Source organism: Lemur catta, chromosome 9 (assembly GCF_020740605.2).
Source record: "Lemur catta isolate mLemCat1 chromosome 9, mLemCat1.pri, whole genome shotgun sequence".
Lineage (NCBI taxonomy): Eukaryota > Metazoa > Chordata > Mammalia > Primates > Lemuridae > Lemur > Lemur catta.
In genome coordinates, this window is record NC_059136.1 from 43,842,923 (window position 1) to 43,868,175 (window position 25,253).

The 25,253-nt window shown below is 36.0% G+C and overlaps 1 protein-coding gene across 1 annotated transcript; it reads right to left on the bottom strand.

The window, feature by feature from the left end:
- Positions 1–5,994: 5,994 nt before the first annotated feature.
- On the bottom strand, positions 5,995–21,789 carry MED30 (mediator complex subunit 30). Its single transcript, XM_045560990.1, has 4 exons — positions 21,473–21,789; positions 18,068–18,226; positions 16,009–16,113; positions 5,995–6,363 (listed from the first exon to the last, which is right to left on the bottom strand). The coding sequence occupies exons 1-4, from the start codon at positions 21,647–21,649 to the stop codon at positions 6,268–6,270; spliced, it is 537 nt and encodes a 178-aa protein (XP_045416946.1). The 5' UTR covers positions 21,650–21,789; the 3' UTR covers positions 5,995–6,267.
- Positions 21,790–25,253: the final 3,464 nt, after the last annotated feature.

Below are 25,253 nucleotides of genomic sequence, written 5' to 3' on the forward strand. Positions count from 1 at the left end.
AAACACATTTAGAATGAAAGATAGACATCAGAGACCAATGGGACAAAAGCGGTAGAATGAAACAGATGGGCTCAAAAAAGCTTGAGGCAGAGTGGGGAGTTAGGGCTTTACTGACAGAGGAAATGGCAGCGGTGATGCATTCAACTGAGTTTTTGAAATTCCACTGCAAGTGTGAGGAAACTTGAGTGTTGCTTTGCTAAAGGCAGTTGGAGGGAAAGCTGGCCTGTGGGGAGGGAGAACTAAATGATGATGAATTTATTTTTAAAATTTTTAGGTTTTATCCAAGTAGGGCTAATGCTATCTGACATCTATGGATCTCCTTCTCTTCTCCATGGAGGCACAATACTAACTCTTCATCTCATTTCATCCTTGCAAATGATGGAATTGTTTGTTAGGTGAGGCATTCATAGATTTCAAGTATTTGGCTCTTGTAAATATGAACTTCCCCCAGAGCTGTTTAAAGATAAAATGTATGTGAGAACATACTATTTGTCCCTTTTATAGAAGAGAAAATCACGTCATAAGCAAGTCAAAAAATATGCTGAAAGGAGCAACTGGTAAGTAGCAGAGCTGGGATTCGCTTTGTCTCCAAGGTCCACACTGTTGCCCACTATGCCTGGGAGAGGGTGAGAATTCTCTAAGAGCTGAGACGGTATTTCTCTCCACCATCTGAAAGAGGACGATCCTTCTCCACTCGCTGCTCTCCCCCACAAATACTGAAAGTGTTGTAAACAAGCATCCAAATAACCCAAGACTGGTCCAAAATACTTGTTACAAAGTCCTTTAAAGGTCCAGGAAAAAGTAAATTCTCAAAACAGAGACAAGTAGCTCTAGGAAACGCTACAAACTCTTTGACCCCATCAGGCCAACAGACTGTCTAGCTATAACCTTGCATGGATTGGCAAGAACAAGCCACATGTAGGAATCCATCAAGATGAGCAATGTAGGAGAAAAACATGCTACTACTTAATTCAAGTTCTGCCACTGAGACTGTTTTATGCTTTAGTTATTTCTCACCTGGACTATTGTTGGTACCTTGGCAAGTTCTTTCTATTCATCTGTCATGCTTTACTGTCTATTCAAAACACAGAAACACATTTATTTTTTCCCCACCAGCTGTAATTCTCAAACCACTCTTTGCTCAGGCAATTATGCCAGTTTTCTGTTTCATCAGAGAATTCAATTTAAAATTTTAGTGCCAGTGGTTAAAATACTTACTTCATACATAACTTGAAGTTTGTATGGCTTTAATTCACATTTATGTTTCTGTTCACACTTTGCATTCTTTAATTGATTTATTTGTTAGCGATGCCATCTGTAGGTTTTAAGTACTGAGCTTTCACAAATGACTTTTTTTCTCCTCTCAAAGCTGTTTTGAAAATTATTTCCCTCACCTTTTCGCAGTTAAAGCTGAGCTGCATTCTCATCTTCCGGAGTTGAACATTTTTATATTGTTGTCTTCTTGTGCCTTTATCTTAAGTTCGATTATACAGGTCTGTGCATATACAACAACTTAACCACAGAGATACTGTCTTTGTGTGGTATCCCATGGGAAGGATACTTCTAACTTGAGCTCTGTCATCTGCTCTACAGGCACTATGAAAAAGTATCAACGGAATAAGAGCAGTTCGTTTGTTCTTTGAGTTGGTTGGTGAATGTCCAATTTGCGACTGTGAAGTCCTTAGACTAACCTACAGCTTGTGTGTATAAATGGCTCTCTTCTAGCTTGTATTCCATAACCTTTGAGCAAAGGGTCCTTTCCATCTGGGAATGCCCAGCTCCCTCCCTGGTGCCTGGAGTGTGTAGGTAATCAACAAATGGCTGTTAGATGAGTAAATTATAAATCCAAGTTAGTTATTGTATCAGTCTAAAACGAGATGTGGCCATGTTTTGCATGGAATAGGGGACAGAAAAATGTAGTCTTCGTTTTGACTGCACTCTACATTGTAATGTCTTGAAAGTGTTATGATCTGCAAGGATGGAAGAATATGCAATGATCCCTTTCCTTCCCTTTGCCTGCAGATGTTGCTGATGGTATGGCATTCCATGTTTCCATTAGTGGTATGATTATGGATAATAACAGTGATGGTCCTTTGCCCCTGACACCCAAGAGTGTGGGATTAGTCAAATATCCTTAAAAAAGTACTTGTGTATTGGTGTGTTTTAGACTTCTGCCCTCTTGAAGTTCTTTGCTCCAAATAATTATTACTGGAAAAAAAAAATCCCTCAGGATTCTTTCCATGCCTATAAATTTATAAAGAGCTGTGGTTCTTACTTTGGCTTCCCATTGGAATCACCTGGGGAGCTTCAAACACATTGATGGCTGGATCCCACCCCAGAATTCAGATTTAATTGGTCTTGGGTATGACTTTGGCATAGAAAATTTTAACATTTCCCCAGTTGATTCCAATGTGCAACCAAGGCTGATATATTAAAAATAATATCCTGTATCAATTGTTGATATAGGATAATATTTTTAAATATTCAAAAAGCCAGACCTCAAAATATGGCATAATACATTTTATTTTAATCAAGCAGTTTTTCATATTAAAATACTCATAACAACTCTGACTAAACTATTGGTTAGAACAATATTTTTCAAAACGTTAGTGGCAGATCACCTGGAAAACGTGTTAAATATGAATACTTTAGACCTCTCACTTTAGAGATTCTGATTTAGTAGTACACTTGTGGTAAATCCAAAAATCTGCATTTAAAAAAAAAAACAAACCCAAATGATTCTTGTGCACGTTAAATTTGAAGAAGTACTGCCTCAAAGAGACATCTGAAAAAGTTAAAAACAGCTTTAGGTAGTTCTAACAGAAAACACACCACTTGGTGGTCTTGTGATTCATTGTCATAGCAAAATAATAAAGATTTCAAAGTACTGACAAAATATAGATTTACACCTTATAAATTTTCTAGCAGTTTTTGGAATGTAAATTACATATTGACAACAGTGAGAATTTTTGAAAAAAATCTATGAATCCCTTGAATCAGTGCGAATGTCTACTCTGTGTAGAAATATAAGCTTAAAAATGTTAAATTAATCTAATAACTAACTCTTTAGTTTAAAAAAGGTGTGAAGGAATTCAAGACTGCTATCATGTTTAAAAAAAATACCTAGAATACCTTTCAATTTAGGCTTAAAATCAGCCCTTGATGCACTAGTGTTTTAAAAGATTAGACAAAAGCTTACAGCATCCAGTTACATTGAACAAATTTAAGAATACTCAGGATAACAAACTCTTTTAGGCTTTAGGACAAGCATACATTTTAGTTTAGAGCTGAAATACTCTTCTATTTAGCTTAAACTTCAGTGGGAATTTAGAGAAAATGAATTACTCAAGCTGGAACTACATCAAAATGTCAAGTTAACACATTTTGGCTTGTAATGGTTGCCAAGGGATCCAATGTCTGAATAATCAGGGCTGTAGATTTCCAAATCATTTTAAAGATAATGTCCTTACCAGGATGCTGGATCTTTCATTTTACTTTTTCTTAGTTCTTTCCTTTCTACGCTTTAACCCAGGCTAACCAAAACCTGACAAGATCACGTTGCAATTAATTCAAACAGCTGCCAAGAAACAGCTGCAAATAAAAATGTTAGCACAGTTCACAGATTCAGAAAAAAATATTAAAATTAAGACTAGCAATTTTTCCATGATAGTCAGTGATGCATTTGATTTTCTGTAAATTTTTCTTGTGCTTTTGAAGGTTGAATAACTGATTTTATATCTGAGATAGTATTATAACCAAAGAACATCATGGACTGTGGTTGCCAATGTTTGTCTTAAAAATTTTCCTGGTTGGTCCCCTTGTAATTATTCCCTGTACAGTACCATGACTCTCACACCCAATTCCTGGCCACAGGGATGGGTTTATAACCTGGATTAGTCTAATCACAGTACTCATTTATACTACAGGTGGTCCATAGGTTAGTTACATCACTCAAATTTTTTAGAATCAATTCTCAGATATCTTCATATAGTCTTGGAGAAGCAGCCCAGCTCGGGGTTCAGGATACAGAAAAGATGTGGAAGGCCACCTTTCCCACCATTTGGAAAAAGCCTGTCTGTAGGGAGAGAGGACGGAACAAACAGAGATAGGCAGAAATTAGGGGTGGACATAAAGAATGCTGGGGGCACCGAATCTTGGTTCTATTCTTGAAGCCTTGGTTCCTGCAATTTTCTTTGATTCTGTGAGCTCCTCTCTAGCATTTTTTCTTACTACAGGAACTAAGAAATCCCTTCCTGGCTGAAGCCATTTTGAATTGGGTTTCTAACCTTTTCAACCAAAATTCTAACATAGAATATGAGATTAACTAGTCTCATCCATCATTTTACAGACAAGAAAGCACAGATTAACTTGTCCAAAGGCACACATGACAATTTAATTCACCTTTCTTTGCCTGTCAATCTCTTGGCATGCTTTCCCTCAACAAAAAGTTGAAACTTTGAGAGTTAGTGGGTCTATGTGTTTAATAACCCCCACCACATTCATAGTTGGTTCCAAGTAGACTTGTGACTGGGTAGACCAGTGTCAGTTCTGAGTTGAAAATATACCCTCCCAGAACTTGGGGATACAGCTCTGTAGTACAGTGTAGCTGCACTGATTATTGCCCCATTGTAGAGATAATTTCTACAGAACCAAAGCTGAAAGGATACAATTTCCACATTCCCTCCAAGAGTTGAGCTTGTGGCACCTTGAGGATCTAAGCAGTTGAGTGTGATAAACAACAAAAACATTAGGTTAAAACATTTTTATAACTGTTTTAGAAGTTGTAAATACCAAAACACTAAATTCACAAGAGTAACACCATGCAAAGAATATATTGTGTAATGAAAACCTGTAAAAACCCTGCATGTCCAAATAAACTATAATACACTTAGAAATTATGGTATACTGTTCTAAGTTGGACTATTGGCCCCGCTTCTTCTCCTTGTCTGTTTCATATACCTTTTCCTTCAGCTCTGTAACTCTGAAGAGCTTTCCTCTATAGGTAGGGTCAGCTCCTTGTGTTAACAGTGGTCTTGCTCAGAACCGCCTTGACAAATGTAGTTAGAGGGTCTAAAGATGCCTGCATGGTTTGTCTTGTTTTCTTGTGTTCTGTCACCTGTTAGAGGTGGGAATTTGCATAATTTAAAATGAAATTTTGCCTATTTTTTGAACAGCCAATAATTTCGAGTGTTATAAAATTCAAAAGGTACAAAAAGGTATATGATGAAAAGTCAGCCTTCTTAACTCTGATCCTCAACTACTCAGTTCCTTCCCCAGAGGAAGCCGGTTACCAGTTTCTTGTGTAACCTTCCAGTGAAACTTTATCCATATACAAGAGAAGTCAAATAGCAGTATTTTTCATAGAGCCAGAACTCAGGCCAGATAGGTAAAGGCTTATGAATCAGGCTGGAAAAGTTCTTTCTGAGAAGACTCCAACTCTCATTTGAGGATCTATTATTTATAATCTGAGAGACCAGCTCCTGTGGGGTGATCTATAAAGGATTTGTCGTAGACCAAAAAAAAGTACTTGTCATGTAGATCTATCTCAATTTTAAGACTCCTAAAAATGTACTGTTTCTAAAACACACTCATGATTACTTTACGATGTAACTGAAAAATTAGATAGGTGATTGCTTCTTGGCCTAAAGTAGCAGGTAAGCACACAGTTGTGACTTCAGTTTGTACCATCCTCAAATCACTCATTTCTCTCCTTTTAGAGACAGATCGTTTCAATTAAGACCAACACTTGAACATGACAGAAGTAATTTTCATATACTTATACGACAACATACAAGTTAACTATTTTCTCATTTTAACTGGTTTGGGAATAAAACTGAATTAAAAAAATTGAGCTTAAATGGTAATTTATATTATTAATTTTAATTAATTTGTACCACACATTGGCTGTACTTGATATTTATTGGCAGAAATATTTAAATCTTTATTTTCTTCTAAAATGATAATGGAAATAAATAAAACTATTGATCAAATTAAAAAATTTATTTACAAAACTTTATTTTGCCCTAAGAAATTCATGAAGATTAACCAAAACACAAACTCTATCAAATTTTATTATAATAATCTTTCATAGGATTGATAGCATTAAAAAAATTTGATGCATACTTTAATACAAAACCATAATATAAAAATAGGGTTTTAGTTGTGACTAAAATAAAAGCAGATAAATAATCTTCTTCAAAGGGAAAAAATACTTGAGGGAAAAAACAACAGTACAACAAGTGTAAAGCAGGAAATTTAAATATCAGTTTAGTTCCTCATGGCCAACATGGCATTTATATCCCAGATGAGATTTCGTAATTGATCCATAATTTGCTTCAGCTGTTGATTCTTCTGTTTGAGTTTCTGTAGAAATAAAAGAATTTATCAAAAGTGTTTCATGAAATATAGACCATGAAGTTAAAAGATTAAAATGTCATAAGTTAGGACTCTCAATGATCCAGATAGAAATTAAGCTAAATATTCCTTCCTATAAGGCAGATGGTCTCAGTCCCATTTTGGCCTCAAATGCTCACTGAAAGGCATCCCAAATTCTAATTTAGTTCACAGAGGCCTATGGCTCTAGATCCCTGGCCCTGTTTACTCCTCCATTCCAGCATCAAAGAAAATATGCTAAACATTTAAAACCTAAGCATACAGGTTTTCTAAAGGGTAGTGTAACACAACAGCCAAGAGCACATACCCTAGAGCTAGATTCTGGGCGTTCAGATGCTCGACTCCTTCACTAATTAAATGTATGACATCGGTCAAATTATTTAGCCTCCCTGTGCCTCAGTTTCACGTCAGAAAAATGGAGATAATAATTGAACCTATCTCATAAGAGTTATTTTGAGGATTAAATGATCTGATTTCTGTAAAGTGTTAGAACTGTGCCTGACATATAAGCATTCAACAAATGCTATTTATAGACATAGAACCTAAATATATAATAGAAAATAAAGTACAAGAAAAATATAATGCCTGATGTAATCAGTCTTTCAAAACTATGGCAGAAGTCACTCTTTGCCCATAGCATGAAGTGCAATCTCCTTCTAATTCTGAAAACTGAAGACAAAATGGCAGTGTCCAGTGCAATTTTCTTCACAACTAAGATTTACTGAATGCCTGGAATGGACACGGCATGTGCCTCTGTATCTCTATACTTGGATTCTACTAGACTACGGAGGATAAGCTCCTTTTTAAGAAACCTTTCTTTCAAAGCCTAAGTGGCAAACATCTGCCTAGATAAAACAAGATAAAAACAGATATCTTCTGGTCAGTGTTTATCAGTTGTTATAATAATAATTATTATTCAATAACCCTTTGGAAACATTACATTTGGAGATAATATATTTAATTAGATAATTTTAAAGATACTATTTTAAACTACCTCCAGATAAATTAGTATATGTTCATTAGAAAGAGGCCTAAAAAAATCTTAATTTCAATTTCATTAAAAAGCAAACTAAGATTAAGTAAACTGCTTGCATTACTTCTATCTATAGTTAGAGAAGTAACAGGAAGTGGGTGGTTAAAAGGGAAGACCAAGATATCCTTATTGGAAAGTAGAAAATCAATGTACAGAAACTTTAATAATCTTTAATACTAATTAAATTTAATTCATATTTGAAAGAATTAATACAACATAGATACAACACAGGACCATATGGTACACAGGGCTTGACTCTAAAGCTCACTTTAACATGGTGCTTGGAAAATACTGTTAGTATTTTTAGTTACTCAGTCTCCTTGTTCAGTTTTCAGATCACCCATCTTCTAAATTGTCATCATGAGTATGTGGCAGTCAGTTATTTAAGCAGTTGTGTATATTATCTAACAAAATTCACTCAAATTACTGGGAGAGACAGCAATGACCAAACCTACAAAGTCTTGTCATCACAGACACAAAGAAACTGACACTTCTGCCAGCAATCAAGAGTAGCATCAAAACAGAACCACATGAGTAAAGACACACTATCAGGGAGCTGGCAATCCCAGTCCCAGTTCTAACTTTGCCTCTAACTTGCTATTTGATCTTAGACAAATTCCATCTCCTCAGTTTTCTTGTGTATATAATAGGATTATATAATCTAAGGTCCCTGATGGTGGTGTACTTTCTGGATACTCATACATAAGATGACAATCAGTTACATAGACAAGCGATTGCAAATCAGTAAATTTCCTTTTGTGAACTAATTCATGGCTTCAAAATGGTTCAAAGTTGGCTGCTCTTCACCATCACTGAAGTCTATAGCCTGCAACTGAACCGTCACCCCTCGCTGTGAAATATGTCAGCTACCTTGTTGTCCTCTCAATTCTAATTTTTTAGGAGGGATATGGAGAAGAGCAATTAAGTAAGAATGAAAAGAAGAGAAAGAATGTGAGCTGATTTAAAAAAAATATTATTAGTAAGGTCTGACATATCTTGAATATAACTTTTAATCAGAATTGAGGATAGCACCCACATGACTAGATTATACCCTTTTGTAAGGCAGATGGCATAGGAAAACATCAGATACTATGGAACCCCAAAAGTTAGACACTGCCTCTGACAGAGCAAGTCAACAAGGAAAATATTTTTGTTTGGGGTCTAGAAATATTACTGGTGAGCAAAGATTGGAAGGAGGATAAATTTAGGCTTCTTAGTAGGTAATTAAAATTCCTGAAGGGGAAAAAATATGATGAAACTGCAATGAAAGGTTAATTGGGTAAATGTGTAGGATGGCTTCTCCAAAACATTTTCAGTGGTGACAAACCTGTATCTATGAAAAAAAAAAAAGAAGAAGGATTTAATTAAAGAGACAGCTGAAAACCATTTGAAGGCCAAGTCTGGTGAATAAGCTCAGTGATCACATTTTTAGTAAAAATTAAGAAGTAATTTATTAGTAATAAAATTATATTCTTGAGTGGTTAAAAACAGACTCTATAACCAGTATCAACACAGGGCTTGCAAATGGCTCCCACATTGGTTTCACCATTGATATAAATGCATAGCCTACCAATAAGACTCCTTTCAAGAATACTCATTTGGAAATATAAATTCTGACATACTTGGTTTTTTTCAAAGCCTCATTAATTCTTAAAACATAAAGTAAGAACCAAAAAATATAGGGTATTTTCAAAATAATATTCACCTCTGGGCAATGGTAAAATTTTTTTTAAAAAGAATATGACATATTCTAAGGCTCTTGGGATAGTTTCTCTCAAAGATGCCACCAAGTTTTAAGTAAAAAAAAATTAGCACACAAGTAAAATATCTAGAGTCAAAACACATCATGAAACTATCAACAGCAAGGCTGACAGTTATGCTTATTAGTGCTTAAATTGTAAATAAATTTTCATGACATGATATAGGGTTTAATATATACAATCTTGCCACTGATTGATTTTAACAGAGGTTGACAGCTGCTATTTTCAAAATCCATCAGCTGTGCCTAATTTGTTACATTAACAGGTGAACTTGTAAGTAGAATAAATACTTAAAAAATACGTTTATGCTGTCATATCATGTAATTTAATATTCACACAAAGGCTGTGACATTTGATCAAAAATGCTTTAATTTCTGAATGCATGGACTCAATTATGTCAACCGTGTAAATACTACCAACTACCTTTTTCAATTTCATTTTACCATCAACAGAATAGCTTTAAGAAAAATAAAACTCATTCTGATGTCCCTAAAGGATATAGTTTCAAACAAGTATTCACACTTGACTTGGGTATCAGGGTTTATGGATTCCAGGATATATGAAGAGAAAATGAAAAGTATTTATAACAAATAAACCAAAAATATGACTATTAAAACTAGGCCATTTTGTCATGACGATTTACATCAAATACTAACTACAAATTGTGGACCTCAAAGTTTCACGGCACTATGGTAGGCACTGGTGGTGTATGCGTTGTTAGAAACCAAACAGACCATAAAAACTAAATATATAGTAAACAATCCATCAATATGTTCCGTACAATTTCAACTATACAATGATATAGTAATATTTTGAAAATGACTAAATGAGGGTCAACTAAATGGGTATATAAATCTACTTATTTCATGTAGCTTATTTTGAATAAAAAAATATGCATTGTAATAAAATTCTGAATAATTTAAATTGAATGCAAAGAATATAATTTTATTACTGGTTGATTTATAGCTTGGTAGATCTATAGATTTATAGATCCATAAAGCAACTCAGTTATTTAATATAACCAAATGCCAATGTATTGAAAATATGGCACACTATTTTTGTTTTTGTAAATATCCATCAAAATATGAAATGGTGCATGGAACAGGTGCTGCTTTGTTTCCATTGGAGAATCTTATGTTCTCCAAGAAGAAATTCGCCCATTCATCTGAAACAAACATGACTGTAGACAACACAACTGGCTGGTTCATGGCAGAAATTCTAGTACGTAGGACAATGCCTGGCACAGAGCAGGCAAACAAATAGTTGGATGTTCAAAGGAAAAATAACAAAAGCCAAATTAAAAAGCTTTCCCCAAACCCTAAAAGAATGGAAAAAACAAGCATGCAAACAAAAATCCTTAGCAATTATTCCAAAACTTATTCTTATTTTTGTTTAAATATTGCCCTTTAGTATCCAATAAAACCCACATGACTATTATTAAAAATTATTCATTTTTAGATTCTATAACATAATTAGTGTAACATTTTATCCTCTATAGTCAGCTATTTAAAAATAAAAATAATTTTCACTATGAGAAACACTTTCAGTTGTGTGTGCCATTAAGGCAGAAAATATATGTGTCAATGGATCATGAACTCAATGTTTAAAAAAATTTTAATCATATATTTTAATCTTATATTTAGAATGGATACAATGCTTAAAGAAGTTGGAGAAAAAGAATAAAATACATTAGTTGTGTTAACTATACATAACATTACTCTGTTAACAGTCAGAATATATGTTACATTCAATTCACATTTATAACGTTTTTTAAGGAATGAATTAAAAACCCCTTTTGGTCAGAAAACACAATTTGCTTGGTTTTTGTAGTTAACTTTATACTCTCCTTCCTTCTTTATTTGGTATTTAAATTTAAGTTAGCCAAATCTTAGCCTTCTTCCATCTTTTACCTCTGCTCACAACCTAATTCTCTAGTGCTTTTTCAAAATATAGGCAGAATTCTCACAAAGTAGAAGAGTTACAAGAGCATTAAATGAATACTTCCCCATAACACTCCAGAACAGATACTTTTCCTCTAAATTCTCTTTTAAAAAACAATTCCCATAGAAACACAGGGCTTAGCTTTAAACCTGGTTAATTTAAAACATCTAAACTGATTCTTTCCTCTTTGTAGTAACTTTCAGTGCATATCATGTTAACTAAAACATGTTTTATCCTGAAGTTAAAAGCAGTTAGAACAGATCCAAGTGGTTTAATCAAAGGAAGAGATCTCAAATGTCTGAAGTATAAATGGGAAAACAAAATTTGAAATACTGACTTTTATTCTATAAACAAACTTTCAGAAATACTGTGTATCTATTTAGTGTACTGAAATAAACCTGTTCCATATAAACATTGTGGACTAAAACACATGTGTTTATCTCTTCTTTTTCTCAAAGCCCTAATAAAAATGGCAGAAGAGGAATAAAAAAGCTGTAAGCCCACGTGGAGAAAAGTGATCAGAAAGGAGACAACAGCAGATGCGAGGTGGTAAGTTTTAAGATGAAAAGTAAAGAGGGGGTGGTAAATGGCTTAGAAAGGAGGGAAGTACAGCCCACGGGATGCAGGAGGGATGCTGCTGAGAACAGAGCTGATCCACCACGAACGAGAGACAGAGACCATCGCAAAGGCACCAGGTGAGGCCTGAAAACTGGAGGAAAGGCTGAAAGAGGGGAGTGTGAAAAGCTGAAAACAGGGAGTGTGCCCCTGAACTCTGGGCCCCCCAGAACACTTCCTCCTCCCATCATGCTTCCGGAAAGACAAGAGAATATCTCCCTCTGTAGGGCACTGGAAGAGTCTTCTCTGAAGAAACTGAATAGCCCTGAAGAAAAAAACCTCAGGAACCTGATAGTAGGGGATCTCCCAAAGAGAAAAGCCAACCTGCTTCCCAATCCTTCTATGAGGAAGCCAACTTACAATGCTTCCAATTAACTTTCTAGTGCCTCGCTGTTAAACATAAATGGCTCACATGTAAGCATCAGCTACTCATCAGATTTTTTAGAGCTTCCATGTGGAGAGACAACAGAACAAAATAGGGGTTGGCAAACTATGGTCCATGCATGACCTGTTTTTAAGGCCCGAAAGGTAAGGATGGCTTTTAGGTTGCAACAGAGACCACGTGTGTCCCACAAAGCCTAAATATTGACTATTTATCTGGTCCTTTACGAAAAAGTTTGCCAAACCCTATACTATTAATAGAAGATCATGGAGGAATGCCTTCAAATTTCTTAGGGAAAATAATTCATAAAGTAGAAATTTTATAGCCAGCCAGACTATCAACTGCTCAGATATGTGAGGACTCAAAACTTAAGTCTCTGCATTCCTTCTAAAGAAGCCACTGAGATATGTACATTACTGACAAGGGTGAAAATCAAGAGAGTGGAAAATATAAGATAAGGAAAAAGTAAAACCAACAGAAGAGGTGAAGGAAAGCCCCAGGCAATAGCCACACGGCAGGCACAGAGAGCATTCCGTCTAGAGATCTAGACCTAGCAAGAGGAAAGAGGAGTCAGGAGGGCAGAGTGAGAACCAAGAAATTGCCTGATGACTTTGACTGATGGAAAGGCAGAAAACAGTACTGAGATGCTGCCATAGATGCATAAAAAACTAAGATTTTAGAAAATTAAAGAGGTGATTATTAACTCCAGGAAAACAAAAAATTTTTCAGCCAAGGAAATGTAACTCTGGTTTGTTATGTGGCTTAGCAATAAACAATATTTATGAAGCCATAATTGTGTGAACACAAAATATTTATTGAACCTCAATTATGATATTACTGTACTGAAAAGTTTTGTGGGGAAATTATATAGGTGGGGTCAGGAGAGAGAGGGTAAGGACAGCTAAATTCTCACGTGGAGAAAGAAGTCTTTTTATACATCATATCCTTTGTATCAATTATACCCCTCACTTAAAATTCACAAAACTCTAGGTCAACAGCTAGTAAGATTTTGTGATTACACACGCTCAAAGTATTACCATATTCTGATTATATGAAAGGTCTTTTTTTTAAAAACTCAAGTATAAGTTATTTCTAAGCCATCAAATTGGAAGAGAAAAGAAAGAGGAACTTAGAAAAATGAAAAGTCAAATGAAATCTATATTTAGAAAAAGTATCTTTCTGAATTTACACAGCTTTATTTTTCCCAAAATATTATAAAATCCTCTATGGTAGAGAACTATTAATATAATTATGTTACATGTGTGGTACTCTGAAGTCAAAGTTACCATTATAATGGTGTTTTATCTACATAAATATTTCATTGTATTTTTATAAAAAGTACCCTTATACAGACAAAAATAAAAATTAGAACACATTCATTGTTAATTGATATATATGTTATCAAGAGAAATATATAACACTTCTTAGTAAATGAATGTCTTACATGTCTGGACTACTAAACAGTAGTTATGTATCAAGGTCTAAATTAAAAGTTCCCAATCCCCTACCAATTTCTTACTGTGAGTTCTTTATTATGATACTCATTTATTACTATCAAATTTGCTAGGAATATTCTTAATCTGTATTTCACTTTTTAAAAAAGAATTATAACATTTTATTTATAAGATATATCCAACCTTTCCCTTTTTCTTGAGTTTTTAAATATTTTTATTTTAATTATCCAATGTTTTGTTTTGCAGGTCTTATCTTCAACTCTGAAATTCATTTTGAAATATGGTGAAATATAAAAATCTAGTTTAATTTCACCCCCAAAGTTTCCATTTTTAAAGACCAATTTTCTACACAATCCCTCTTCTGTAATATCAAATTCTCATACATATTAAGGAAGGCTGTTTTTCTGGCTAGATTATTTTACTAATCTGTCTATTCTTGTACCAATGTTATATGCTTAATTACTATTTTTATAATATGCTTCATATAACATTTTAATTTTTGAAGCAAAGAATTCTGCTTTATTACTCATATTTATCAGAATTTTCTTTAATATTTTTATATAATTTCAAGAAAAAATTCCATTTGGTTTTATTTAGATTTGTTTTTTGATTGGTATTCCACTTAAAATCCTATTATTTTTGCATGCTTTCAAGAAAAGTCTTATTTAAATTTGGATTGTTACTGCATGAAAACTATGAAGTAATCAAGAGTGGCATTTTTATAAAATTTATTGCCAGCCCAAGAACTTTATGTATCCTTTTAACTTTCCAAAGCTTCTTTTATGTATCTTAATAAATTTATTCACACATATCACTGATATAATTCCTATCTATTCAATATTTACTGTTACAATTGTTAATGGAATCTTATAATGTAATTGGTTTACAGCATTTTAAGACCATGGTATCAATCTTGTAATAAGCCCTCTTATGGAACTCTTACAGACTTTATTTATCAACTTAGTTTCTTTGAGCATTCTAACAAGCTTGGACATAATATTATAATTCCTACTTCCCAACATTTATTTGTCTTATTTACTGTCTATAATGTCAGTATTTACTGTCATTATTTACTGTCTTGTAAAATAATATTAAACATAGTGTGTAAAGCATCTTATTTTATGCCTGTTTTTAACAGGAATACTCTGTATTTCACTTGCATGAAAACTGTTGATTATTTATGTGAAATAAAAAATTCTTAAAAAATCACTATCTTGTTAGTAGTTTTAAGTGCTCTTTGAATCAGCAATCAGTATTTCTTTTTTCTGTGGTTTTTTTTTTTTTGAGACAGAGTCTTGCTTTGTCATCCTGGGTAGAGTGCACTGGCATCATCATAGCTCACTGCAACCTCAAACTCCTGGGCTCAAGTAAATCCTCCTGCCTCAGCCTCCTGAGTAGCTGGGACCACAGGTGTGTACCACCATGCCCCGCTGATTTTTTCAATTAATATTTTAGTAGAGATGGGGTCTCACTCTTGCTCAGGCTGGTCTTAAACTCCTGACCTCAAGCGATGCTCCTACCTTGGCCTCCCAGAGTGCTACGATTACAGGCATGAGCCACCGTGCCCAGCCAGCAACCAGTGTGGAATTCAATCATCATTTTAGACACATAAGAAATTTTTTTTTCCCAATGTAGTCTACTGATATTATTTTATACACACACACACACACACACACACACACACACACACACACACACACACACACATAAGTTGAACTATCCTCATATACCTCAGAAAACCCTCTTTGGCTATGATAGACTGTTAATACATTGATTAATTCTATTAACTAGAATTAAGAATTTCAGGAAGGGGTGATCTGTATTTGTAAGTGAAAGAATGAGGTTGGTAGTTTTATTCATTGTGCTATTTCTATTAGATTTTGGTAAGCTTGGGCCACGTTTCCATGATAGAATGAACTGACAACTTCCCCTATTTCTCTGTTTCATAAGAACTATCTTAACATTATCTTCTGTGAAAGTATTTAGTAATAAATACATTCCAGTCAGATACTTTTTGTGGGGTTAAGGTAGCTAGGATAATGCTTTGATAACTCTCTCATTTTCTTATTCAGGTGTTGAGACATTCACATTTCCTATCTGTAAATTTTTATCATTTGCTGCTCCAAATATGCTGCAAGCTAGAAAGGCAAAATTCTGCCTAGAAAAGAAAAAAGTAAATAGGTTGTGGCTGACTGCCTAGGGAGTGCTTCTAAGAGCTTTATTGAATGAATTTTGTGATTTCTCTTCTGACTATTCAGACAGCATTTCTGCTTACCTTTTAGTTCTTGGCTGTATTCTAAATAGGTTAAGTATGCCACAGAAACAATTTCATGTAATTCAATAATTCAAATTATGTTTTTCAGTTACATTAGACTTCCTAGTAATTTTTCTCAATAACTCAAACATAAAATGTACAGACTAACAACTCACTTTATTTACTTCAGCAATTTCTCGCCTCTCTTCACTGGCAAAACGAGGCGGGCCAGCCCGGTCATCGTTCTTTGAGCCATCTTCTTCCACATATGGAATAAGTTGCTGGGAGTGATGAACAAAAGTTAAAAGTCAAAAATATTACCCAAATTTTCTGATTACACTGGTATAAAGAATGTATCCAATTAAGGTCAACTTTTATACTTCTATTAGTATAAAAATAAATTTCAATTTGATGGCATGAAACAAGAACTTTAGTAGTTTATCATTTCAGTGAATTCTATACATTACCCTTTCAGGTTTCTTTTGCAAAACAGTCTTTATAACACTGGGTGTAGCATATAATTAAATAATACTCTACTCATTCAGTCAGCAAATATTTAATTGCTAGACATTGGGTAAGGCTGCAAAAATGCCAAACAAGAAGTGATTCCTGCCCCTAAGAGATTTCTAGTCTATTGAGATAGATTAAACAGGCTTTCCTGCATTTATACAAGAAAGGAACTTCACAGATGTGCGTTACATAAATGTTGATAACTTGCAATCCAAAACTTCAGTGTCTACGTGAATTTCTAGATGTCTTAAGTTCTATTAGCCGTGAGGATTTTTTTTTAGGAGAAACACATTTACATAGCAATGAAACTTATAGCAGAATTATAATTAAGTATGTACGGTTTGTGATGAAACTTACTGGATGAAGCCCCTCATACATGTGACAGACTTCAGGAATCATCTAGTCTCTAACATCATCATATATCACCAATGCAGGAATAAGCCAAAAGCATTAATAAATGGTAAAACTAGGAGTCATCTGGCCAAACTTATTTGAATTCTTGGGACAAATATAAACTTACCCACATCTACAGTCTCCTTTTCTTGCTTTCCTTTCTCCTAATGCAGAAGCTGTCCTTCCTCCTGAAGATGATCAGCTCCAGTCCTGTGCTGATTCCTCTGCCTTATTGTCTTCCATTATTTATCCCCTTCCCCCAACCTCTCCCTACAGTTTCTTCCTTTATTATCTCAACATGCTCTGGTCTCTTCTATTTGGACGGAAAAAACTCCCCAAACCCTCGATTCCATTCCTCCTCCTATCCACTGCTTTCCTCTCTTGTTTTTATCTAAGCATCTTGAAAGACTGATATCCACTTGCTGGCTCTAGCTCCTTACTTCCTGTTTAATCTTCAACCCACAGCGATCTGACTTTGTGCTGCAACCGTTTCACTGAAGCTCTGTTCAAACATACCAACAATTTTTATCTAGCAAAGTCTACTAGGCAGTTTTCATTCCTTATTTTGACTTCTCTGCAGCATCTGACAATGTCGACTACATTTCTGATCTTTTCCCCACAACTTCCGTTCCCTTCTTTTCAGGCTCTTCTGCAGTTTACTCTTTGTTCATCTCTTACATGCTGATCGCTCAAAACGGAAGCACTGATCACATGAAATTCTTCTTTACATGTAGTAAGAGACGTCTATGCTTCCCAGCTACCTTTGGTGGCAGACATATAACTTGTCAACAGGAAAGGGCCACCTATAGATATAGCATTTACCTAATTAATTAAATATATCTGTGACCCAAGATTAAATTTAGAGAATATATTTTTAAAATATAGTGATCCCACTGGGCTAAACAACAAATCTAAATTAATAATGATGAAAAATATCTTATCTGTAAGCCACTTTCATGAAAACTACTTTAAAAGTATTTTATAATACTATTAAAACTACCTAAAAACTCCTAAAAACTGCATGCACTGATTTAATTAAAAGAAACACTGACAGCAATGATAAAAATTGCCTCAGACGACCCCTTCTCAACAACAACAAAAATCACTGTAAGCCTGGATGTCAAAGTGTACATGAAATTATTAACATGAAAATACAGTAGTAATTCTATGAATATATAACATTTTCATCTTCTCTGGTCAAAGTGAAACCAATAAAATTCAAAATCTGGAAATATTGCTAAAATAGGAGAAAGACATAAGGGAAAAAAATTACGAGTATCTTGAAACCATCTTACATTTTACATTCATCCTCCCTCTATCACAGAAATTTACCTCTACTGGGATGGGATCCATTCCTCCACAGTTTTCATTGCACTTGTCATAGACCAATCTCAGCTTCCTGAAGAGAATAGAAAGTTGGCGAAGATGGTCCTGTAGCTTTGTTAACCGGTCTTGATATGTTCCAGTATGGTAAGTGACACCATTTGGCAGCTTACCGGGCAAAATAATAAAAATATAAAATAATGAAAATCAAGATTTTCTGTAAGCAAAGCTAACAAAAGGAAAAACTTTTTAAGTACTTCATAAAAGCAATTGTTTTCCACAACTAATCAAGTGCAATTTTAAGAATAAGAGTAATACATGCCCATTTATTAGTAACATACCTTTTGTGCATTGCTGAAACTCATGAACAAAATCTTTCCTTCTCTGTACACATTTACAATATTTTATTCCCACAATTTGATCTGTAGAATCATCCTAATACTTAAATCAAGAATATTTATATAGTACCATGTTTTCTAGTATACATTTGTTTTCATTTGTAGGAGTTCACCTTTGTACTTATCTTGGGGATTAGAATCAGGTAATTTAAAACCAAGGTACTATCTATCTAATAGCTAAGAGATCAGATCAGTCTTTCTAGACCTCAGTTAACCTTTTTTTCTTTTTTAAACAGATCAGGTAGGAATGCAAGAAAAAAGAAAAAAAAGTGTGATACAATGTTTGGAGAGAAAAGAAAATAGGACATACAATCATTAAAACCATAAACATGAAAAAAGACTAGAAAGGCCTACACTTAGTTGATAAAAGATGTATTAGGTAGATAGGCTTGAATAATTTATTTTCTTTTTTTCTTCTCACTTCCAAATTTCCTGTAATAAAATGGTTTATGAGTTAAGGATATGAATCTTCTGAAATTACTTGAAATGAGACATTGTTAGAATTTTCAGAAATTGTCAAGCATTAAAGCACGCCACAATGATTCCAAGAAATATGATAAAATACCAAAGGCTGAATTAGTCAAAACATTTTAAGGGGAAAGGCATTAAGGGTTCATCTCCCAATACAATTTAAGAATTCCCCTCACGAACTCTCAATTTATTAATATGAACTTTCACAGACACTAACAATTCAGAGCCAAGTTTAAATGAATGCCTGCTTTCTTTTCTTGGGTGAGAGTGAGGAGTTTCATGATTTTATCTTGCCTAGAGAAGCACTCTGTATCTTTATTGTGGCATTTACTGGGTTTAAGACTTTGTCCATATTTTCTATTTAATCAGAAATAAAAATTAAGGTTTATATCACCATACTTAGTACAGCGCACACACACAGAAGGTTTCATAGTGCAGTCTGAATTGTTTTACTTTAATGAGTTTTTACTTATAAATATATACTTAAAATTCATTAAGAAGTGTGTCCTGTAAAAGAACTCTTGATAAATACTTTCATAAAGGAAAACAAATCCTTTTGAAATGCAGAGAATCACTCTCCTTAAATTTGCTGACTTAGCTTGGATTGAATTTTTATACAGTAAATCAGTTTCTAAAAAAAGGGAATAATTAATTCATTCAAAAAATTGCCACACACCTTTCATGTGTGAAGCACTGTTCTGGATGCTGGAGTAGAGCACTGAATATGAGAGACAAGGTTTCCATACTTCAGAGTATATGTGGCAATAGTGTCTAACATCCATTGATGTACTATGGTGTAGTGGTTCAGCTGAAAACCTGATCAATAGCCACCTCCCTTATGAATATGGGTGAAAAACCATAAACATATCATCATATCTCTAGACACTAAAAAGGCATTCAGCTAAATTCAAAACCCATTTGAACATAAAACTCAACGTTAAAAATCTCCAATGTGATAAAATACATTTATCTCAGTTAAAAAGTCAGCATCATGATTAATGTGGAAACATAAGAAGCATTGCTATAAGGTCAGGAACATAAAAAAGATGCCTGCTAAGACACACGACAAGTGAACACTGTTCTGGGGGCACTGGCCAATGCAATTAAAGAAGAAAAAGAGGAAAAGAAAAAGGTTGAAACATCGAAAAGAAAACGGCATAATCATTACTATTTACAAATGATATGATAAAGTGCTACTAAAAATAAGAGAATTCAATAAGAGAATTCAAAATTAATAGAGTGAAAGCAATAGATTTGCTTTCATCTATAAAAAACAAAAAGTGGGAAAAGATCCTATTTACAATAGAAACAAAAAAGATAAAATATCTAGGAATAAACTTTTAAAAATCTCAAGACAAAAATGAAAACTTAAAATACTTCATAGGGAAACAAGAAAAGGATATTTATTGCATGTTCCTGGTTAGTAAGACTCAACATCATAATGTCAAGTCTTTCTAGGTTGAATGAAACTATTAAAAATGCTAACAGGTTTTTTTCTTAGAACTAAACAAGGTGATTCTAAAGTACATGTGAAAAATAAACAAGCAAGAATAGCCAAGGCAATTCTGAAAAATAAGTGTAAATACATTACAGAGCCTTGAAAAATATAAGATAGGTTTTGCATTAATACATAAAAGATAGGTAGCTAAGTGGAATACAATAGAACATACAAAGCAGCACCTGAAATCAACGGAGGAAAATGAATTAGTCAATCAACACCTTGGAAAAAGTAAGGCTAGGGCCACACTTTTAAGTAGAATAATTCCACAACGATTAAATGTAAAAACTGACACAAGAAAACAAAAACAGACACATCCTTGGGGGGCACTTCTGAGTGTAAATGGAGGTGACCCTACACTTAAGATTTGCCCAGGGAAGCCCTGTTGATGTCCAGGTGTTAGGTAGATAGCAAGGGATTCCGGGTCTCCTAGGGACGAAAATGGGTGCTGTTGTTCCTATCTTGGTCTTGCCCCATCCTAAGTCTCCATACCTGGCAGAGGAGGGAATACCCTACAAATCTGCCCATCAGAACTTGGCGCCACCAGCTGCAAAAGAATGCAGAGGACTCTAACCCACAGGCCAAGCTGCATAGGTACCATAAAGTCCGGAAAGTGACCTAGAACCCACATGTGTAGTTAAGGCTCAGGTCATGTGACTCCCAACTGTCCAATCAAAGTGGTTCCCTCATGAGGGCGGTCCCTATCCGGGCACTATAAAATAAGACGCAGACCACAGCCAATCTCTCTCTCAGCCCCTCCTGTTGCTTGCCCTGCTGCGACAATGGGTCCAGTCCTCATCTGTGGCGTATGTACCATGCTCTGGAAACCTACATCTTGCTCTTGTCCTATAATCCTTTCTCTTCTCAATATATCTCATTTTCGTGCTTGCCTAACTTTGGTGTATCTAGTCATTCTTCGGCCATGAGCGGGCCAAGAACCGAGTTTCAAACTAAAACCTGACACAGGGACTCCACCTAACGATTAAGCCAGCGCCCGCTTCCCTCCCAGAAGCATCCCTCTGGCTCCACGCACGCCCACCTTCCCACCTGCATGTTCCTCAGCAGCTGAAAGATCTCCATGGTGCGGTACACGATGTCCTGGACCGTCTCCTGCCCGATCCGGCACAGCGATGCTGTGTTGACCTCCCGGGCGGCCTGCTGAGCCTGGGGCCCGGCGAAGGGCCCGGGCGCCATCCCCGACGCCGCCAACGGAGGGGTGGCCATGGCGCGGCTGCGGCCTCAGGCCGGCAGGGCTCGGACTGTAGGGGTCAGGGGTCGGGTGCTCGGCGTGAGCGGGAGCTGGGAAGACCCGGGCTGCCAGATTTCAAAACAGCAGCCGCGACTTCCGCTTACCGTGACGTAACGCGTCTCCAGACGTCACGGGCACCGCCCACTCGGCCAACCCCTGGGAACCCGCCTCTTTGTGAAACGGCGGGATTGGCCTGGAAGCCGGGGTGGGGCGGGACAGAAGGGTTGAGTAGCCAATTACTAGGTGCGCTCCGGCCAGAGGCGGGAGGGGGGGTATGCGTGCCGGGGTGGGGTGGGTTTCCCAGAGTTGGTTTCCCAAATGCTCAGTGTCACGTTGGGATTTTTAATGGAACTCTCTGTTTTTGTGTTCGTTTCTTTGCTGAGCATTTTTTTGTAACACGCCTCTGAGCTTTGTAATATTGTCCTTTTACAGCTAAGAGGAAGGCTTACAGGTCAAAGTGCTTGTTCAGTCGCGTAGAGGTTGTAACTGGCAATCTGCGATTCGAATTTAGAAAGCAAGATTCCTGACTGTGCAGGCTTCACTGTGACATGATACAGACTCCTTGATTGCTCTTGTTCTCTGTTCAAATGTCGTTTATTCGAGGAGCTTTCCTGATCTCTTAAGTAAAAAATTAACACTACGAGTGCGTGCGCCCACACAAACACACTCCTTTCTGACTGACATTTATTACTGTCTAATGATTTCTATAATTTTCGGATTGTTTACTTTCTGACTTCCCCTCACCCTATCTACACACACACAAAATGCAAACTACATAAAAATGGAGACTATTTTATTCACTTATGTATTCTCGGAACTCAGAGATTAACACAAGTATCAATAAATACTTGTTAAATGATTGTTGAATGACATTATAAATGCAAGAAAAAAAAAACCATTTTCTCACCTACAATTTACTGTGTATCTTCAAGGGCGGGGGGAGTCAAGAATGTAAAAATGGTGATAGGCACAAACATTCAAACATTACATTTTTATAATGAAAGTATCAAAATCCTTCATTAGTATGGAGATTCCAGGAAATAACTACTAAAAAATGGCATAGGAACCATCACAGGGACTTTAAACATAGTAATTTGCAGCTCTTCAGTGAGAATTACCATTTGAAAATTATTTACTGAGCACCTACTATGTGCAGGACTCTAGGAACAAATCCGTCAAAAGCCCTGCTTTCGTGGACACAGATAAAACACTAATTATTGTGATGTGTCTTGAAGCAAAAGTTCAAGGTTCTGATACAAGGGTGAGAACAATTGAGGCGATTGGGCACAATCTGAGGGGAGAAAGCTGGCACCTGAAGGTGGATGGGTGTTGGGGTGTGGTACATGGGAGTCTTTTTCTACCAAGGGGAGTCAGTGGACAAGGAAGAGCATGCCAACACCTGAAGTGAGGAGGCTTCCTAATGCTTTCTAGGATCTGAAAGAAGTTTAGTGTAAGAACAAGTGTTAGCAAACAAGCTTGAAGACAGGCAACCTTGGGGAACCTTCTAAGCCATGGCAAGCAGTTTGGACTTTATTCTGGGTGAACAAACAAGCCATTGAAGAATTTCAAGGAGAGAGAAAAATTACCTGAAATATTCATTTTAAAAAACATATTCTGACTGCTGGTAGAAGATTGGATGGTGGGTGTGTGCTGTTCCCCTCTTCCCTTCCAAAAGGGAATGATGATCATGATCTGCATAAGACAAATGGTACAGTGGGTAACTCTGAATAAATATTTAGTAAGTAGGCTCTAGAGAACATGGTATTGATTGAGTTGGGAGCATGAAGGAGAGGAAGGAATCAAGAGCAGCACATATTTCTGCTTGAACAAATGGGTGAAGTTTATGTTATTCACCCATTTATGGTACACTGAAGAAAAACACTATACACCAGATATGATACAATGAAGAAAAAACAAGTTTTAGAGAAATTATACCTTATATTAGTTTTCTAGTGCTGCTGTAATAAATTATCACAAATTTAGTGGCTTAAAGCAACACAAATGTATTACCCTACAGTTTTGTAGCTCAGAAATCTGAAATGGGTCTCACTGAACTAAACTCATGTTGGCAGACTGTGTTCCTTTCTGGAAACTATCAGGAGGAATCTATTTCCTTGTTCCAGATTTCAGAGGCTGCCCCCATTCCTTGGCATGTGGCCCCTTCCATCATCTTCAAAGCCACCTTCTACCATCTTTGAAGCCAACATTGGCCAGTCGAGTTTTTCTCATGACATTATCTCTCTAGTTCTGAGTCTTCTGCCTATCTCTTGGAGATCTAAGGATCCTGTTGATTACATTGGGTCCACCCATATAATCCAGAATACCTCTTTATTTTAAGGTCAGCTATTTAACAACTTTAGTTCCATTTGCAACCTTAATTTCCCCTTGCCAAGTAACATAATATATTAACAGATTCTGGGTATTAGGATGTAGACATCTTTTGTGGGTAATTATTCTGCCTGCTACATGTCTCCATTCCAAATTATCATTGAATTCAGACTCATACCTAACAGCCCATCTGATATCTTGACTTAGATGGCTAAGTGACATCTAAAACTTAAGTCTAATACCAAACGCTTAATCTCCCCAACCTTCTTCTACTACACTTTTTTACATCTCACTGACCAGCAGCAAGATGTGCTCAGCTGTTCACCCCAGCTTCTCTCTTTCCCACCCCACTTCCAAGCTGCCATAAAAATACAGTGGACTCTGACTTTCAAATATATCTTAAATGTGACCACTTCTCATTATTTTGCCTCTGTCACCCTAGTCCAAACTCTCTTCTTCTCTTATTTGGATTGTTGGATAACAATCGAAAAAGTCTTCTAACTGTACTCCCTGCTATTGTTGTCCCATTCAGTCCACTCTTGTTACAACACCCACAGGAGAACTTTTAAACTACAAGTGGGTGATGACTATGCCAAAATGTGTTCCCATCATGCTCAGGATAGAATCCAAAGCTGCATGACCTACATGTCTCCACACGTGCTGGCTTGGGCCTCTCATGTCATCTCAGCTTCTACAGCTCTCCCCTCACTCCAGCCACCTTGGCCTCCTTGCTGTTCCTTATACACTCCAAGTTCTTTTCACTTCAGGGCCATTTTTTTTTGTGGGGGGGGTGGTGCTGGGAGGCTCTTCCCTCAGCTGTCTCTCCAGGTATCTGCTTAGAGTGATCTTCCCCAGCTATGCTACTTAAAATGGCCTGCATTAGTTTTCTGTTGCTGCTGGTACAAATTATCTAAATTTAATGGTTTAAAGCAACAGAAACTTATTAGCCTATCATTCTGTAGATCACAAGTCTAGTCTGGGTCTTACCAGGCTAACATGAAGGCATTGGCAAGGCTGTGCTACTTTCTGGAGACTCTAGGGGAACATTTCTTTCCTGCTTATTCATGTTGTTGGCAGCACTCAGTTCCCTGTGACTGTAGGACTGACATCCCCATTTTCTTACGGACCGTAAGATGAGGGCTGTTCCTGGCTTCTATGAGATGCCACATTCCTCCGCCATGTTCAAAGCCATTCATAGCAGTTGAGTCTCACTCATGCTTTAAATCTCTCCTGCCTTTTCTTCCATTGTTT